The sequence below is a fragment of the Geotrypetes seraphini genome, chromosome 6 (assembly GCF_902459505.1).
Source record: "Geotrypetes seraphini chromosome 6, aGeoSer1.1, whole genome shotgun sequence".
Lineage (NCBI taxonomy): Eukaryota > Metazoa > Chordata > Amphibia > Gymnophiona > Dermophiidae > Geotrypetes > Geotrypetes seraphini.
The window spans coordinates 99,642,983-99,662,028 of NC_047089.1; the positions used below are offsets into that span (position 1 = coordinate 99,642,983).

General features: G+C 43.6%; 1 protein-coding gene across 7 annotated transcripts in view; it reads right to left on the reverse strand.

Moving 5' to 3' along the window:
• The window catches only part of RBM26 (RNA binding motif protein 26), a 946,655-nt gene that overhangs the window by 626,008 nt on the left and 301,601 nt on the right, over positions 1–19,046 (reverse strand). For all 7 annotated transcript variants that reach the window (XM_033948169.1, XM_033948166.1, XM_033948165.1 and 4 more), the window contains exon 8: positions 16,506–16,646. In XM_033948169.1, coding sequence (XP_033804060.1) covers positions 16,506–16,646 — 141 coding nt within the window. The remainder of the gene's footprint in view (positions 1–16,505; positions 16,647–19,046) is intronic.

Below are 19,046 nucleotides of genomic sequence, written 5' to 3' on the forward strand. Positions count from 1 at the left end.
CACTGCTGTAAAGCATTGTAAATACTAAAGGCTAGATTCACTAAGCCCACTGATCAAGTCTCGACCACTTAGTGACCCGAACCCAATATACTAACCTGCCTCTCGATCTGATTCCGAACCGCGCATGCAAATGAGGGGAAGGACATCCAAAAATAGGGAAGGCAGCGATTCACAAAAACAAGTAAGCAACTCTGACTGGGCTGGCCGATCACAAAAGAAGCGACTGGTGAGGACCAGTTGCTCATGTCCTTGCCGACTGTTCTGCAGCCCTGAAATCACTTCACATAACACCCTGCTCGCTGCCTCTCTGCTCTGCAGCCGTGAAATCTACTTCCTCCAAAGCAACCTCCAAGCACAGTGGACACCGCTACCCAGGGGATGCTGCCTGCTCCGGTGTATAGGGAGTAACATCGTCAGGTGACGAGCACGGCTGGAGACAGCAGCAGCGGAAATAGTAGCCAGGAAAGCAGGGGGTGGGAGAGACACGTTTGGTTCCAGGTTCCCATGAATCCACACTGTGACAGTGACCCTGAGCAGCATAGTGGGGATCCTTTATTCAGTGCCCTGGAGGTCCCTGTTACTGCCTTTAAGCAGAGATTAAGCCTGGAAATGCCCCAGAGCATAAAATTACAACTCCCAGAATTCCCTAGGTTTATTCCTCTCCCTTTAAGAGGTAGTATTTAGAACCCATGTTAAAAGGTAGATGGTTCCTTTAAGATTCTGCCTGAATTAGCAGAGAGGGTGGGGCAGGGTAATACAAGGCCCTTTATCTCTGATAGCTTGCCAAGTAGGGGGGGAGCCCAGAGAAAGGAGAAGCTGAAGAAGCAGCAGGGAACCCTTGAAGGCTCTCCCACACCAGCTGGTTGATTGGGAAAGGGAGGACGTCAGTCCAGAGTCAGAGATTCCTGCAGAGAAAAGTTGCCAGACGCCACCATGCAGTGGGAAAGTAGCTCACCCTTGGAACCAGAGGGCGAGGACGACATGGAGCTGTAGTCACAGCACGGCAGGTGGGAAGTTTCTTACTTTAAAAGTTATTACAGTTTGTTTTCTGAGTGTGCTGTGCAAGCACCTGGGAACAGGAAGAAAAGAAAGCCTGTTTTGCCTTTTTGTTTTGTTTGGAATTTTTGCTTGGGAATTGTATGGCCCAGAGAAGTGGCTAAAAACCAGAAACTGGACTTTAAAACTGAAATATCTGCAGGACTGGAACTCAGGTGGGTTCCAGGGAAAAGGGAAAAGTTTTGTTTGTTTGTTTTTTTTCCCCTCTGTGGTCAGAACTGCTTATCCCAGGACTGTTCTGTAAAAGATTATAACATTGCAGAGGGGGAGTAATCTTTCTGTTTTGTTTCTGCTTTATTTTTGTTTTCCTGGAGAGTAGGACAAGACAGTAAGCCCAGGGCGGAGCTGCTGCTGTGGAACAGTGTGAGGAAAAAAAAAGATTGTTTTTTAAAAAATTTTTGGAGAAAAGATTGTAATGTTGCCAGAGCATGGAAAAATGTGTTCTAATCTCAACTGTTGAGAACTTTACTGAACAAGAGTTATTTTTGTGAATTACTGGATTTTTGGCCATCTGACATGAACTGAGTTTAATGAAAGCACCTGAATTAAACTGAGAAGTTTTTTTTGAAAACTTTGTGTGGTGAACTTTTTTTTTTTTTTTTTTTTTGCATACAGCTAAGAGAACAGAGCCAGAGCACATCAGTGAATGTGGGAGCCACGGGCAGGTTACAGGTCACATACATCAGTTCGTTGTGGCAGAGATTCTCATGAGATCGAGTCTCATGAGAATCTCAGAGAGGGTGAGATCCAGAAAGCCTTGAGCATGCGCAGATGCTAAAGGCCCAGCAGCAGCCCAGCAGAAAACTGGCAGCAGGCACTTTCTAACACCGGCGGCGCATGGGTAAGGGCAGGGCCGGTCAATGGCAGGGGGAGGAGAGGAGGCGATTGCGAAGGGAGCAGCGACGGTGGCCTCGGAGGGAGCAATATTGCCGGTTCCCGGGGTCGGGTCGGTTCGGGTGGGGGCTGGCAAATCGAGTCAATGCTCGGTTTGCGAGTTACAGTTTGCTCAAGTGTTTTGCTTGTCTTGCAAAACACTCGCAAACCGCATTACTCGTAAACCGAGGTTTGACTGTATTCTGAATTAAATCTCTGTCCACTTCTTCCGTCTGTGAAGGAGGCCGGTATATCACACCATTGTAAATATATTAATAATTGCCTTTTCTAAATTGATCCACAGTGCCTCTTCCTTGACCTGCAGATCCTGCAATTGTGTGGCTTTAAAATGATCTTGTTTGAAATAGCTCTGGCGGTGCAGTGTTAAAACTTCATGGTTGTAAAGATAGATAAACAGACAACTTATCTCTCTTATTAGTTTGACACCATTGTTATGGTGTCTTTGTATGACGTGGTTTGCTTTCCTGTTATCATTTCCAGTTGTGATGTCAGTGCACCAGGAAAGTTAAATTCATGCTAAGATTGTGGTCGGCCACCTTAAAATGCATGGAGATGCAGTTATTGTGTTCCACTTGAAAGGTACATTTCCTTTTATTTGCCTGGACTATGCGGATCAAATATGGAGTTTTTACAATAAATCCAATACCGTTGTTCATTTTCCAAACATTGATAAGTTGTATCACACCCTGAGGCAGCAGAATTGTGAAATGCTGGCCACCAATGGTGTGCTGATCTTCTTTGAGAATAAGTTGTCTGTTTATCTATATTTACAACATGAAGTTTTAACACTGCATCGCACACAGCTTTTTCAAACAACATTGGAGATTTTTTATGCCAGTGAGGTTATTACCCCAAACACCTAGAACCACTTTTATGAGGAGGAAGGGGCTAGGCTCTGAGGCTTTTTCCTCCTCTGAGATTTTTGCTTAAGCCTGTGTGGTTGTATTAAAACTGTTTATTGCTTCATTTTCTTAGTACACCTAGCACTGTTCATGTGGAAGAGTTATTTATTGATATTATTGGATTTTCACTATACTTGTGTCACTAAGGTTTAATATGATCTTTAACATATAACAGTACTCCCACTCCTTTTCTTTCTACTCTATCTTTTCTGAACAGATTATAGCCCGGTATAACTAAATCACAGTCATGGCTCTCCGTGAACCACGTCTCCATGATCGCCACTATATCCAATGCATCTTCTTCCATCACAGCTTCTAGAATCCAGAATCTTGTTTCCCATACTTCAAGCATTAGTATATACTGCTATCCAGACACTGTCCCCTTTACCCATCCATGTAGAGCAGGGGTCTCAAAGTCCCTCCTTGAGGGCCGCAATTCAGTCGGGTTTTCAGGACTTCCCCAATGAATAAGCATGAGATCTATGTGCATGCACTGCTTTCAATGCATATTCATTGGGGAAATCCTGAAAACCTGACTGGATTGTGGCCCTCAAGGAGGGACTTTGATATCCATGATGTAGAGGTATTCAGTGATTTACTTACCTGAGGGCTTATACTCACCTGTGGGCTTTGATCACCATACCCCATCGTTTCTAGTTTAAAGCCTTCTTCACTAGATTAGCCAATCTGCTGCCAAAGACACTTCTTCCCTCTTTTGATAGATGTACAGTTTACCATCCATGCTTAGCAGCCCTTGAAATATCATCCCATGGTCCAGGAAGCCAAAATGTTCTAAACAACACCATCCAGGTAGCCACGCATTCATCTTCAGGATGTGAGATTCTCTGCCCTGGCCTTTAACCTCAACAGTGAGGACTGACGAGAATACACCTGCGTACTTTCTCTCTCAGAGTCACAAAGTCACTTTTGATATGTTTGCAGGGGTACCTGGCAGTATCATTAAGTGCTAATGTGAATGAGCAGTATTGGATAATAGTAATCAGACTTGATGAGTTTCAGCAAGCTCTCCGTAACATCTTGGATTTTGGCACCAGGCAGATAGCATACCTCCCGGGACATCATGTCTGGTCTGCAGATGAACACTTCTGTAACCTTCGAAAGGTCCTTCCTCTCCCTGGGATGCTCTCATTTCCTCCAATTCCAGGACAGCATACCGTTTTTTTAGTTCAAGGGTGGGTGGAGTTATAGTACCAGTCTTACAGGGTTCTGTAATCTGAGTCCAGCTGTCTTCCCTCAACACAGCCTCTTCTTCCCCACTGCTGAAAATCTTTGACATCTCATGAACCATTTCATCGATGTACCTCTCATTTTCATGTATGGCTTCTCAGTCTTGCCACCTCCTCTCTCAGTTCCTTTAATTCCTTCATGAGGGATTCAAGCTGAAGACACATGGAACTACTCCCTCTGTCTGGGTAACATTTTCTGTCTGCACAGAGACAAAAGCTGTAACCTGAGCAGCAGCTTTGGTGACATGATATTTCCAAGTCATACTGTGGTTGCAGAAGTACTTACATCTGGAAGAAAAAAGAAAGAGCAGAAACATCCCACCAAAGCAATGCCCTATTCCTGGTTGGCTGAACAGCCTTTAAATAAAAAAAACCTCCACCTTGGGGTGGGCAAGAGGGAATTAATACCAAACAGAGACTTTCTTCAATAGCTATTTGTGCCTAAATCTGATCTTATGCCCTGAAATGCAACCTAAAATACTGATCTAGACTAAAACACTGTTTTATATGAAACCCTAACAGAGACTCTAAAGGCTACACTATTGCTTAACTGATTTTGATGCGCTATAAAAGAGAACTACAATGAAATAACCTACTGAAACCCAAGTTTACCTTTCCCATGTTTGAATGCCAGAAGGCAAGATATTCCAAAGGATGTTTCTTCTCCTTAGCAGAGCAGATCCACCCTCAGAGTCTCTACAACCTCTCTCGTAGAACCAGGCTTACTGAGGATTAGGCACTAGGCCAGTATTCCTCCCTTCAAGGGTCACCTGTGGAGTCTGATCTCTAAGAAAGTCCTCAGAGTAGAGTATCAGCACTGCGTTGACCACAATGCACGATGCCACCGATGCAGTGTTGATGCAGATTGTCCAGATATCTATACCAAGCTCACAGGAAGTTGAGCATTAGGTTCTGAATCCCCAGCCATGTTTGATGCTGACAGTACCAAAATGTTTTTCAAATTTAAGTTTGCAGGCTATCAGTGACCTCCTTTGCATACAGAAACAGAGGACACAGTCAATGTCCCAATATTCAGGATCTAGGCACTGGACACACCAATCATACAGATCGGAGTCTCAGAAAGTCCTACTGAATGAAGAGCATTTCTTGAAGCTGTTTTATACCAATTTGGACATGGAAGTGAAAATAGCCGATACAAAGTCAAAGGGCTTAATAGCTCGGGGAGCTCAAGAAAGAAGCAACCTAAAAAGGGTTAATGCTTGAGCAGTAGTGGCTTGTGGCCAATAGGGGGTGATGTCTATGCGACGGTAATGGAATAGACGTCAGGACATGATAGTGCAGTATTTTATGGAATTTTTCTATAAAAGAGCCTGTTTTTCGTATGATTCTGGGTAACTCTAGTTAGATACAAGCATATGTGTTAGTTAAGGCCACACCCAATAGAAGCGTACGAAAAATTGGTGAATAAAAATCTGAATATGGATGTAGCCAAGGCCAGAAAAACACACTACACATTAATATTAAGGAAAAGCATAATAATATTATTTTTATGTACTTTGCTATTAAGCTGGATCATGGAGGAAATCAGGATATACATGGACTCCATTTTGTTCTCTGTCTTTCTGTATCTTCTGCTTGGTTTTTACTCCATTTTGTGTTCAGCCTATATCCCTGTCTTTGTTCAGGTTTCCCGCTTCTAGCATCGTGGTTCTAATTGATACCAGATGTGCCTCAGGCTGCTTAGGAAAAGTATATCAGATTTCATATTCTAAACTGAGATATAATATGCATTAAGAATGAATGAAAATACATGGTCTGAATGTATGGATATGGGGCCCCTGAATGTGTGGTATGAATGATTTGTCAAAGAAGGGGTACTAAAAATGAAATGGTTTATAAAAACACTAAGGAAAAATCCTAAAGCAGCATCTGGAAATGAGTATCAGTGAAATTTGAAGCTGTCAGCTCAGGGAGAGGGGGAAACAGCCCCTCCTTCTCTTCCAGGATGGAGCTGAGAACATTTCAGCAGCTTGCTTGATACATAGACAATGTCTCAGAAATAAGGTTTGAGAAGGACAAAAAGAATATTGAATATGTTATAAAATGTTAATGTATATTCAGAAATGAATGTAAACAAACAAATATGATTTCTGAAACTTTTAAACATGTAGAGGAATTTTCTTTGTCTAACTTTGAAGACCACCTCTGTTAGTTTTGATTGGCCCACACGGCCAATGATGTCATACTGGACTAAAGGTATATATTGGGGAGCTTTGAAGTATCGAGTTGAGCTCTTTATCAGAAGGCCAGCATTTTGGCAACTATAACGACCTCCCGCTAATGCACCTAGTCTTTTGAGTTTCATGATGGAAAAATAAAACAATAAATAAAAATTATACTTTGGTGAACCTTGCGTTATGCGTTCATTTTCCATATTTTTGTTATTTTTCACACCTTGAGTGGAAGCTAGCAGCTTAATTGGCAACTGCAGCTCTATGAGTGCGCTGGCGTCCAATACCTATGCTCATGCTCCAAGGTGGATAGAAGGCTTGAGGTGGACTGAAAGCCAAAACCTAAAAAGTTGTTAAAAATAAACCAAAGTTGGTAGACCTAGAGAAACTTGACAAAAATAAAGAATGATAATAAAAACAAATAATGATGAAAAGGTATAGTGCACTGGGGAGAACAAAGCTTCTCAGCTCCATGGAAAACAAAGCTTCTCAGCTCCTGCAAAATTGGGCGATACGTGTGGAATGGGCACTGTCTTAAAATTTAAAGTAACAGTACACTTGATGTGTGTCAGTACTGGGTTCCATGGATGATGTCACCCACATTTGCGATTATTATATCCGCTTGTACTTGAAGAAAGGCAAAGAGCTCTCTTCTTCTAAGATAAGCTGCCACTACAGTTAGGACTTTTGTGAATACTCTGGGAGCAGAGGAAAGTCCAAATAGAAGGACCCTGTATTGGAAATGGAGATCTGGAATATGAATCAAAGGTATTTCCAAAGAGCTGGGTGAATTGGGATGTTAAGAGTGTTTCAAATCTAGGCTTCTCACCCAAGAATTGTGATGAGTGAGAGGCATAACTGTTTGCAGAGAGTGCATTCTGAATTTTTTCTTTTTGACAAACCTATTGAGATGTCCAAGACCTCCCGATTTCTTCGGAAGCAGAAAATAATGGGAATAAAAGCCATGAAATCTGTAGCATGGTTCTATATTGCCTGGGCTGATATAATAGAGATAGAATTTCTTCATATAGAATGGTAGAATGATGGGTTGTTGTCTTGTCAAGAATAGGATGGAATGGGAGAGGAATGTGTGTGAAATTTATTTTGTAACCGTATGTCACCTTTTTCCAAGCCTTGGTGAAAAAAAAAACTAAGATGACACCCCTGGTCAAAAACTAGGGGTGGATTTGGACAGCAAAGCATTGAAAGATGAAATCTTTCATTCTCGTGGTCTAGATCTCTGAAATGATAGTTGTTGGGAGGATCTAGGATGCTGTCAAGAATAAGGTTGAAATCTTTTATATGAAGGTTGATTCTGGTAATTTTTTTTTTTGATAAGTGGATGAAAACCAGTGTTAAGAAGAGGAGGATGTCTCTGAAGTAGAGTTAGAGAATTCCTTAAATGTGGAGCAATCCACCGTAACTTAAGAACATAAAATAATTGCTATACTGGGACAGAACAAAGGTCCATCAAGTCCAGTATCCTATTTCCAACAGTAGTCATTCCAGGTCCCAAGATCCCAAGGAGTAAAACAGATTTTATGCTGCTTATCCTAGGAATAAGCAATGGATTTCCCCGTCATCTCAATAATATCCAAGCCTTTCTTAAACCCCGCTTAGCTAACTGATTTCACCAAATTCTCCGGCAACGAATTCCAGAGTTTAATTACACGTTGTGTGAAGAAATATTTTCTCCGGTTTGTTTTAAATCTACTACAGTGGTACCTTGGATTACGAGCATAATCCGTTCCAGGAGCATGCTCGTAATCCAAAATGCTCATTTATCAAAGCGAGTTTCCCCATAGGAAATAATGGAAACTCGCTTTGATACGCTAAGAAATGTAAGGTCATGCATCTTGGTACTAGAAATCCATGCAGAACTTATACCTTGAATGGAGAAACACTGGCTAAGACTTCGGAAGAACGGGACTTAGGAGTAATCATCAGTGCAGACATGAAGGCTGCCAAACAAGTTGAGAAGGCCTCATCTAAGGCAAGGCAAATGATGGGATGCATCAAAAGAAGTTTCATTAGCCGCAAACCTGAAGTCATAATGCCACTCTACAGAATCATGGTGAGACCTCACCTGGAATACTGTGTGCAATTCTGGAGGCCACATTACCGTAAAGATGTGCTTCGGGCTGAGTCGGTCCAGCGGATGGCCACTAGGATGGTCTCCAGACTCAAGGGTCTCTCATACGAAGAAAGACTGGGCAAGTTGCAGCTCTACACTCTAGAGGAGCGTAGGGAAAGGGGTGACATGATTGAGACGTTTAAGTACATCACAGGTCGTGTCGAAGTGGAAAACGACTTATTTTTTCCCAAGGGACCCTCGGTCACAAGGGGGCATCCGCTCAAACTCAGAGGAGGGAAATTTAATGGCGACACCAGGAAGTATTTTTTCACAGAAAGGGTGGTAGATCACTGGAACAGACTTCCAGTGCAGGTGGTCGAGGCCACCAATGTGCTCGACTTTAAGAATAAATGGGACATCCACGTGGGATCCCTACGAGAGCTAAGAAACTAGGTCATCAGCATTCAGACCTAATGGGGTGGGAAAGTGGGGTGGGCAGACTTGATGGGCTGTGGCCCTTTTCTGCCATCATCTTTCTATGTTTCTATGTTCTCCCCCCCCCCCCCCCCCCACCGTGATCGGGCACACCCCCGCCGCTTCTTACAGTCATCTGGGCACTGGCACCGGCATGTCCTGTGCTTGGTGCCGGTGCCCGAAGATCGTCCTCCTCTTCTGCTGGGCCTTGAGCATCTGCGCATGCCCAGATGACTTTAAGAAGCGGCGGGGGGGGGGGGGGTGCCCAATCGCGGCGGGGGGGTTGCCCGATCGCGGAGGGGGAGGTGCCGGATCGTGGTGGGGGGTGCCGGATCGCGGGGGGAATGCTCATAAATCGAGCCACACTCGGTTTCCGAGGCGCCAATTTTGCAAATGTTTTGCTCATCTTACAAAACACTCGCAAACCGGTGCACTCGTAAACCGAGGTACCACTAATCTAATCTAATCTAATCTAAACCTTAAGTTTATATACCGCATCATCTCCATGAGAATGGAGCTCGACACGGTTTACAAGAACTTAAAATAGTGGGTAGAGAAGAAGAAAAAGGATTACATGAACTTATGTGTAGAAGGGGGGAGAGAAAGGGGGGAAGGATAGAGCTACAATTTGCTGAAAAGCCAGGTTTTCAGTTGTTTGCGGAATAACTGAAGGGAGCTCAGGCTCCACAGCGGGGTGGTGAGGTCGTTCCAAAGACCTGTGATTTTGAAGAGAAGGGATTTTCCCAGTTTGCCTGAATAGTGGATGCCGCGTGGAGAGGGGAAGGCTAGTTTAAGCCTTTGGGCAGTTCTGGAGGAGTCGGGACTGGAGGAGTTGAAAGACAGTGGGATAAGAGGAGGCAGGATTCCGTGAATGATCTTGAAAGATAAGCTTATATCTGATCTGAAGGATTACCTTCCAAAGCCAATCCAACCATGCTCTAATTAGTCCAATAAAAAAGGTGTCGCTTGGATTCTTTTTATTCTATTTTATTTCTACATATTATCTTATACCACTGTACTTAGTAGCTTCATCACATGTCCCCTGATCCTAGTATTTTTGGAAAGAGTGATCAAGTGATTCACATCTGCATCCTTGACTTTATCTTCAAAGAGATTGTCTCCCAGCCACAGGCCATGTGTCAGTCAAACATGTAAATCATCTCTTAGGCTAGAGGCCTGCAACTGAACTATTCATCTAACTGCGATAGATATAGCCCCTAAGCGTGAAGTGGTATCAAAGATCATAAGTATTCATTATTAGATAGAAAATGTTTTTTGTTCCAATGAAGTGGAGTGCAGGAATTGCCTAGAGGTTGGAGTTGTTGACTCAGCACCCTAAGGTTGCAGGTTCAATCCCAGCACCACCCCTTATGACCTTAGGCAAGTCACTTAACCCTCCACTGCCCCAAGTATCATAGTTAGATTATGAGCCCACAGAGATAGATAGGGAAATTACTTAAGAGTACCTATTTAATATTCAATGTATTGTAAACCACCTTGATATGCGCAGAGGAAAGGTGGTATGTCAAATAAAGATACCGTATTTTTTGCTCCATAAGACGCACTTTTTCTACCCCCAAAAAGGGTGTGGAAAAGTGGGTGCATCTTATGGAGCGAATACACCTTCCCCCCTCCCCCCGGTACCTCTTTAAAAGTTGCGGTGCTCTCCTGCCAGCCGACTGTCTTTGGATGCAGAGCAGAGCGGTGCGATGCAGGTGCGTGACCTTTGCGCTTCCTGCCGGGTCACGTGCCGCTCAGTGATTGGCTGAGGTCAGTTCTCATTCTCATTGTGACAATTCAAGTCACAAGTACCTGGCAAAAACCCAAATAGTAACTATGTCCTTGCTACCGATCCCAGGGCAAGCACTGGTTTTCCGCATGTCTGTCTCATTAGCAGATTATGAACTTTTCCTCTAGGAACTTGTTCAAGCCTATTTTAAACCCATCCACATTAACCACTGTTACCAAATCCTTTGGCATAACAAGTTTCAAGTTTTATTAAGGTTTGTTGTACACGCAATGTCAAATACTTCAATGTGCAGAACATTTTTAAAATAGGGGACAGAAACAGTTTTATACAATTAAATACCAAGTATATACGTACAAATAAATAACTGGTACAGAAGGTGAGGGGGATGAACTACAATCTTTAAAGAAAGAGAAGAAACATTTAGGGAAAAACACATATGGTAGGTAACAAAAGAAAAAAAAAAGAGGTATAAAAGCAGAAATAAGCATAGAAAAAAGGAAAATAAATTTGCGACCTATGCGTAGGTCTAATTAGGATCTAAGAGATTTAATGATTGGTAAGTTATACTATCTATATCTCAAATGCATCCTTATACAGGAAACTTTTAAACTATTCTCCGAGTGAAAAATAATTTCCTCCTTTATGAAGTGGGCTGCTGTGATAGGTGCTTCAAATTACTCATATTTATAGTCTTTTTTGAGAGCAGTTGAAGTGTGTTGGTAAGTTGTACCTTAAGCTGTGGAGTGGATTCCCAGGAAAGCGTAAATGAATTGTGTCGAAGCCATCTGCGAGACTGGCTGAGAGTGCACCAAGTTTGCGGTTGGCGTCAAATAAATTGTTTATGCTTAATGAACTGCTCCCTCTTTAGGAGATTTTCTCTTCTGAGCTGTAGAAATATTAGCATTGTGAGCCAGAGTATGTGAAACAGTCCCCTGAGGAGCAAGCTCAGTGGTGCCCACAGGATTAACAGAAGTTGAAGCAGTTCCTAAAAGTAAGCCTGTAGGTACCAGAATTTGACCCTTTGGGTCAGCACTGTTCTGTTCCATCTTTGAAGACATAAGGGTACAGAATGCAGAAAAAAAAAGAACTGACAAGCAGGATAAAATTCTCAGATCAGGAAGGTGATTTCCGTATCCTATTGATTGCTGCAGCTGTTTCAACAAGCTAGGGACAGCACGTACAGACAGGCAGCCTGCAGAGAAGGTTACCAAGTGTGTCTAAATAATCATATACAACATAGCTTCCTCCTGCAGAAAAATCTAATAGGGGATTCCTCCCCTTCCTCAGAGAAAGGGGAGGAATCTGGGAAAAAAAAGACTGCATAGGGAACTCACCTTTCCATGGAAAGCTCAGACTGGAGATTGAAGCACCTTCCAGAACCCACTAGCCACTCTAGGATGCTTATCTAGTCAGCTGCTCTGTTGTGAGTACCATCCGAGGACCTCCTTCCCTGCTTCTCACCTCCCTCAGGTAGGGCGGGAGCCTACAATTGTGCCAGGTACTCCCATACACACATGGGTCTCTCAGGGCAATTGTAAAAGTAGAACATGCCACCCAGCTAACCAAATACTGAGTACGATTCACCAACAAGAGTCATGTAGTTTGGTTCCAAACTGGTCATTGTTCTCACCCAAGAAATCTCCATGGGAACATATGCTGCTGAAAATGGAATCCTCTCCAACTCTTGATACACAGAAGTACCTCAAAGGTGCAAGCAGCCACCTCTCATAACATCTCCCAAGTACATTTAGGGTACAAGGAGCCTGCTGCATTGCTATTTTTCCAGCTTCCATAGACTCTACAACACTCACCCTGTTTTCAGGCATGACCTCCTCTCACTCCTGAACTGGTATGCACCCAATAACAACTGCCACCAAGATTCCTTGCACTTCAAACTCAGATTTCTTTTGAGCTGTCTCTGCCTCCCCTAGAATAGCTCACCTTTACAGATAATTACTTTTTTTTTAAACTACTATTATTAAGAATCTAAAACTTGAAATTCTAGTTTTATACAGATAAAGCCTTAGGGTTTCAGGCCTTGAGTAGCAATAATTTTTAAAGGACCATAAAATGATAGTTCAACTACCAGGAGGACCAGACCAAACTCAAAAATTCAGATCCAACCACTACCCTGGAAATAAGAGAACTTACCAATATCTAGATTATGTTTCTCTACCTTTTCCCTACACCTGTGTCTCTCATTTCCCTTCCCTTCTAGTCATCCCCCACGCCATGTTTTTACTACCGCTACCAAAAATAAATACTTGATCCAGTGGTGTAGGGCAGTGTTCTTCAACTGCCAATCTATGGACTGGTGCCGGTCCGCAAAAATCTCCCGCCGGTCCGCAAAGGACCAGCGTCCCCCACAAGCACCGAGTTAAAAAGGTGGCTCACTGCAAACACCTCGTGGACCACCCAGGCAAAAACACCAGTGCAGCTGTTCTCCAACACCTCCAGGCAGTGCCAGGGCCGCTAATGGGGAGCTCGTACGAACCTGGTGCAGTGGCCGATGGACAACTCTGGTTCAAAGGCCACTGGAGAGCTGGAGGCGTGCGAAGTGGGCGCCACATGGCGAGTCCGCTGACTGTGCTGCCCGAAGGCATCCGCTGTGCATGCACAGAAAGCCACCGCTTCCCCAGCCAGCGCTCTCCTCTCGGTCCTCCCTGGAAGGAGCAGAAGGTCCCCCCGCTCCCAGACCCAGCCAAAAGGAATGAATGTCCCACTGCTGCAACACGCGGCACGGAACCGGAGCAGCAAGACAGAGCGCGAGACGTGACCTCCCAAGCCCCAGGTAGGCTGAGGAGAAGCCTCCTAATAGGAAAAGTCACCCCCCCCCCCCTTGGCAGTCCAGTAGCGATACCCGAGCCCACACTAGCACTCCTGAACCGCCGGTCCGCAAAACAATTCCTCCATTTCTGCCAGTCCATAGGTACAAAAAGATGAAAAAACACTGGTGTAGGGGACAGGGGGATGTTTCGCTCCATTGCCATCTTAGAACATAGAAACATGATGGCAGATAAAGGCCAAATGACCCATCCAGTCTGCCCATCCACAGTAACCATTATCTCTTCCTCTCTAAGAGATCCCACGTGCCTATCCCATACTTTCTTGGTGGGGGCACTGGCACCTCTCTGCCCCATTCCACACTCATGCACTTCCTTCCTCTTTAAATCTTTGCCAGCATAACTTCTCATGCCTGCTGCTTGTCCCAGCCTGGCTCCCCTCTGAAATCACTTCTGGGTTGCAGGGCCAGGAAGTGACATCAGAGGGAAAGTAAACACCAGCAAGAGCAGTAGGCCAGAGAAGCTGCTTGCACTGGTGAAGATTTAACAAAGTACAGGAGGGAGGGGGTGCAAGTGTGGCATGGAGGGCAGGGGAGGAGCGGGGAGATGGGGCAGAGAGGAGGACGTGGGGAGGGCACCTCCTATCCTTGCTTTGCTACTGGCTTGATCTCCCCTCTACCCACATTGCCTGAACATTTACTGCTTTTCTTCCTTCTCCATCCCTCCACTGATGACTCTAAGTCAAACTCACCACCACAACTATCCCTCCCTTATCTAGTACCTTCTCTTCCATTCTTAGCCTCTTCTGACTTCTTTGTTATCTACTTCTGAAACTTTCCCCCTTTTTACCAGTCTCTTGCTCTGCTCATTTTTCTTCCATATCTTCCCCTCTTCTCTTTCTCACATTTTCACCCTTACCATTCAACTCATTTCTTGCCATCTTTTCTAAATACCTAGGTTTGTTATCAAACCATATTATCAAATTTCATCAAGTTAAGGGCAAATAGTGCACTACTACTGTAAAAAACATTCTTTCATTCAACATATTTGTCAATGCCCATGACCCTATTCAGAAAACGCTGATGTTTAGGTATTAAGTATTCAAACTTCATTCCTTTCACCTCAATTCCCCTTAAGAGGGGTGCTGAAAAGTTCTCAGCCCAACCAAGAAGAGAATGACATGGAACTAAGAAACGTACAAGTTATTCCACATATTCACCTTTAAGTTCAACACATTTGGCACATTGTGTCTGAAGTTTCTGTAACCCTGCTCTGCTGCTGCAATCGCCTTCGAATCACTCAAAAACTGATGCCCTTTAAAGCACTTTTTAAGGTTTGGAAACAGAAAATAGTCAAATGGAGCATGATCTGGTGAGTAGGGTGGATGGTCTATGCACTGAAACCCCAACTGCATCAAAACATCCACCGTTGTGCCAGTCTAGTGAACAAGAGCATTGTCTTGCAAAAAGAGAACTCCTTTCTGCAGCTTCCCTCTCCTTTTTTCTTTCAATGCCACCTTTAATTGGCACAAGTTACAGTAGTAGTCTGCATCAACTGTTTGGCCCCATGGAAAATAGTCATTACAACACCTTCATGATCCCAAAACACTGTGGCAATGATCTTTCCTGCTGATTTTTGAGTCTTGAATTTCCTTGGCCTTGGAGAACCTGAGTGCCGCTATTGTATGTACTGTTGTTTTGTCTCAAGATCATAGTGGTATAACGATGTTTCACCAACAGTAACTAATTGTTACAAAAAGTTGGCACCAGCTCGCTAAATGTTGCAGAATCAACTTGGAAGTGTCCATTCAATATTGTTTCTCATCAGCTTTCAAACATTTGAATAACCATCTGACTAACAGCTTCTGCAAACCCAACAGTTCTTGGATTATACACCAAACACATTCCCTGAATATCTGTAGTGTCTCAGCAACTATTTTAACTGATATTCGCCGATCTACCAAAATCAGGTCATGGACATAGAGTCAACTATTTCAGAAGTTATTTATTTATTCATTCATTCAATTTTCTATACCATTCTCCCAGGGGAGCTCAGAACAATTTACATGAATTTATTCAGGTACTCAAGCATTTTTTCCTGTCTGTCCCAGCGGGCTCACAATCTATCTAAAATACCTGGGGCAATGGGGGGATTAAGTGGCTTGCCCAGGGTCACAAAGAGCAGAGTGGGTTTGAACCCACAACCTCAGGGTGCTGAGGCTATAGCTTTAACCACTGCGCCATACACCATTTGAAGCCTCCCAGACTTTGCTGCATCTTCAGTCTTGAAATTTCCACACTGCACACCACTTCTTCACTGTGAAGTATGATGGGCATTTGTCATTCAATGTTTGCATCATACATTCGTGGATTTCCTTTAGAATTTTCTTCTGTAGAAATAGGAACTTCATGACAGCTCAGAGTTCCATACTTTTCATTGTCAAAACACAGCATTACGATTCTGAAAATTGGCACTTTGCAAAATAAAACAACACTCTTTTCAGCTACAGTGGCATATTAATGCTCAGAATTTAGAAGTTGGATGGGCTGATAACATTTCAGCACATCCTCGTATGAATATACTATTTGAATCTGTGTCATGCCCCTTGTTCAAAAATAGGCTAAAAGCCCACCTATTCAAGATTAACTTCAACACATAACCCTCTTACTCTGCTCATCACCCTAGCCAGCAATTTAACCATCACTCGCTAACTAACTCCTACTATAGCATCCTGATTGTCTGTCTTGACTGATTAGATTGTGAGCTCATTCAAGCAGGGACTGTCTCCTTCATGACTATGTACAGCGCTGCGTATTTCTGGTAGCGCTCTAGAAATAATAGTAGTAGTAGTAATTTAATGAACAAAACTGTTAGCATAAAACCCAAAACTAATAACACAGACGCACAGCAGAAAAAACGACATCTTTTCAATTCACTTGCAGAAGGAGGAGCTGAAAAAGTAGATGCCTTCTGCAATCCTTGTGGGTGAAGGGAAGAAATCTATTTGTCAAGACTACTGTACCCTTTGCACTAGACATTACATTAGAAAGAGAAAGTCTGATGGTTTACATATTAAACAGATGATGCTGCCAAATTAGTAGTAATTTTTGATCCAAAAGTTTGATTTGTATACCTGCAGTAAAGAGAGGTGGTGGTGGTCCAGGAGGAGGGTGATGAATACCTGAAGTTACCACAGTAGGAACAGAGCTGGTTGCTGAATTTGGGGGTGCATCCATTCCAGAGGGCTGTAAAGGTGGAAGTGGAGGTGGTGGTCCTACGAAAAGCATAAAACAAAAGGTTCAAGTTTTGAAATGCCACAAAAGTTACATTTTCTTAACAAGACACTGCCATGATAAATGAAACTAGAAATACCAATATTTCAAGAGCAGTTTCTCAACATATGGTACACGAGCCACTTGTTGGGAGTACACGGCACTGCACAGTTCTTCCACCCCCTTCCTCTTTAATGGATGCCGCTGCCACCGGGAATATCATGTCCTCCTTACTGCCCTCCAGCTGCATGCCCCCCTCTACCAACCCAGAAGGCTTCCCTCCGATGTCAGAGCTGACATCATAGGGAAGGCTTCCAGGTCAGCGGGGGATTCCAGTTACCTCCTTCCAGGTAGAATGCTCCTTCCTGCCTTCAGCAGCACTTGATGCAGGAACACAGACAGCGGCTCTTGCACCTTGCATGTGGATGACCTGCAAGCCATTCTCCAACGTTGAGAACTGATATCAGAGGGAAGGCATGTGGGTTAACTACATGCAGCGTGTAAGAACTGCTACCCAAATCCCTGCAACAAGTACCTCTAAAGGCAGGAAGGGCAACCCAGCTGGATGGCCCTGAAGGATGCGAGCGAGCGAGTTGTAACAAGTAAGGGAAAGAGGGGACATGATTGTGGGAGAAAGGGGGGACAGCGTGTTGGGACAGGGGGGGCAAAAATTTGGGACTAAGGCTGAAAGGCATGGAGGGAGGCACAAACTTGGGACACAGAAGGAAGGGGGGCATAAACATGGGACACAAAGGGAGAAAGGGGGCACTAACTTGGGACATAGGAGAGCATGAGTATGTGAGTAAGAGGGAAAGAGATGGTGCACATGGGGAAAGGAAGAAAGGAGAATTGTTGGGCACAGACAGAGAGAGAGGAGTGAGGTAGAGATGCATGGAGAAATATGGGATATGGTGGTGGAGAGGAAACAGAGGGAAAGACTGAAGGGGATGCAAGGGGGAAGAATGTTGGACATAGTGATGGAGGGAGAGATGTGGCATGGTGCTGGAGAGGGATGACAGAAAGAGAAATGGGCATAGGGCTGGTGGTCAGTGGTGAAAAATGTTGCACATGATCCAGGGGATGAGCGAAGGAGAAATGCTGGATGTGGCAGTAGAGCAAGTAGGAGAGATGCACCCTGGATCTCTCTCTCTCCACTCCATTTGCAGCAAGGGAAGGCAGAGAAAAAGGCAGATGGACAATGAGAGAGAGGGGGAGACATGTTGCCAATAGGGGTGTGAGAGAGAGGAAGAAAAATTGGACTCGTGGAGAAACAGAGAGAATGTTGGTTGGGGGAAGGGAATGAGGTCCAAAGGAGAGTAAGCATACAGGAGGCAGAAAGAAAGAAATATTGGATGCAGAGTCAGAAGGAAATGCAACCAGAGATTCATGAAATCACCAAAGGTAGGAAAAATGATTTTATTTTCAATTTAGTGATCAAAATGTGTCAGTTTTGAGAATTTATATCTGCTGTCTATATTTTGTACTATATGTCTATTTTTCTATAGTTATTATTGAGGTGACATTGCATATTTTAAAGTCATCAGCCTTGACCTCTCTGGAAAAAAAAAATATATATATATATAAATAATTAACATTTTCTCTGTGTACAGTGTGCTTGGTGTTTTTTAATTTTGTGGTTACCATTATGTATTAATATGATTATATTGGGTGTATATTACATTACATTAAATTAATGACTTCTATTCCGCCCGTACCTTGCAGTTCTGGGCGGATTACAAAAGAAACTAGCTGCACATTTCCAGGAAAATTACAATTTAGGGTTTTGGATTACAAAAAGATGACTGGACAGTTCCAGAAAATTTACAGTTTGGGGAGCTGTTTACATGGTTGAGACTTTGAGGAGAAAGAATTACGGAGAGGGAGAGACTTTGAGGGGGAATTTGTAAGGAAGGAGGAGAACAGGGGGTAGAGTTAAAACATCTGGATAAATTTTTTGACTAGCAGGGTTTTAATTTCTTTTTGAAATGATTTGAAGTCGCTTCGTTGTTAATAGCAAGTTGGAGATGGTGTGGTCAAGTTTTGCTGCTTGCGTCGCTAGTAGGTTGTCAAACATCTTGCGCTGAGTGCCTTTGAATGGGGGGAAGGTAAATGGGGTCAGGGTTCTCCTTTGTCTAGTAGTGAGGTTTTGATTTAGGCGGTTGTTTAGGTAAGTGGGGGCAGTGCCATTTATTGCTTTGAATAATAGACAGTATAATTTGAATTGAATTCGTACTTGTATTGGTAACCAGTGTGAGTCTAGGTAGGCAGTGGTGATGTGGTCAAATTTACTTAGCGAGTAGATCAATCTGAGAGCTGTGTTTTGTACTGTCTGCAATTGTTTTATCAAGTTTGCAGGGCATGGTAGATAGAGGATGTTGCAATAGTCCACTATACCTAGGACT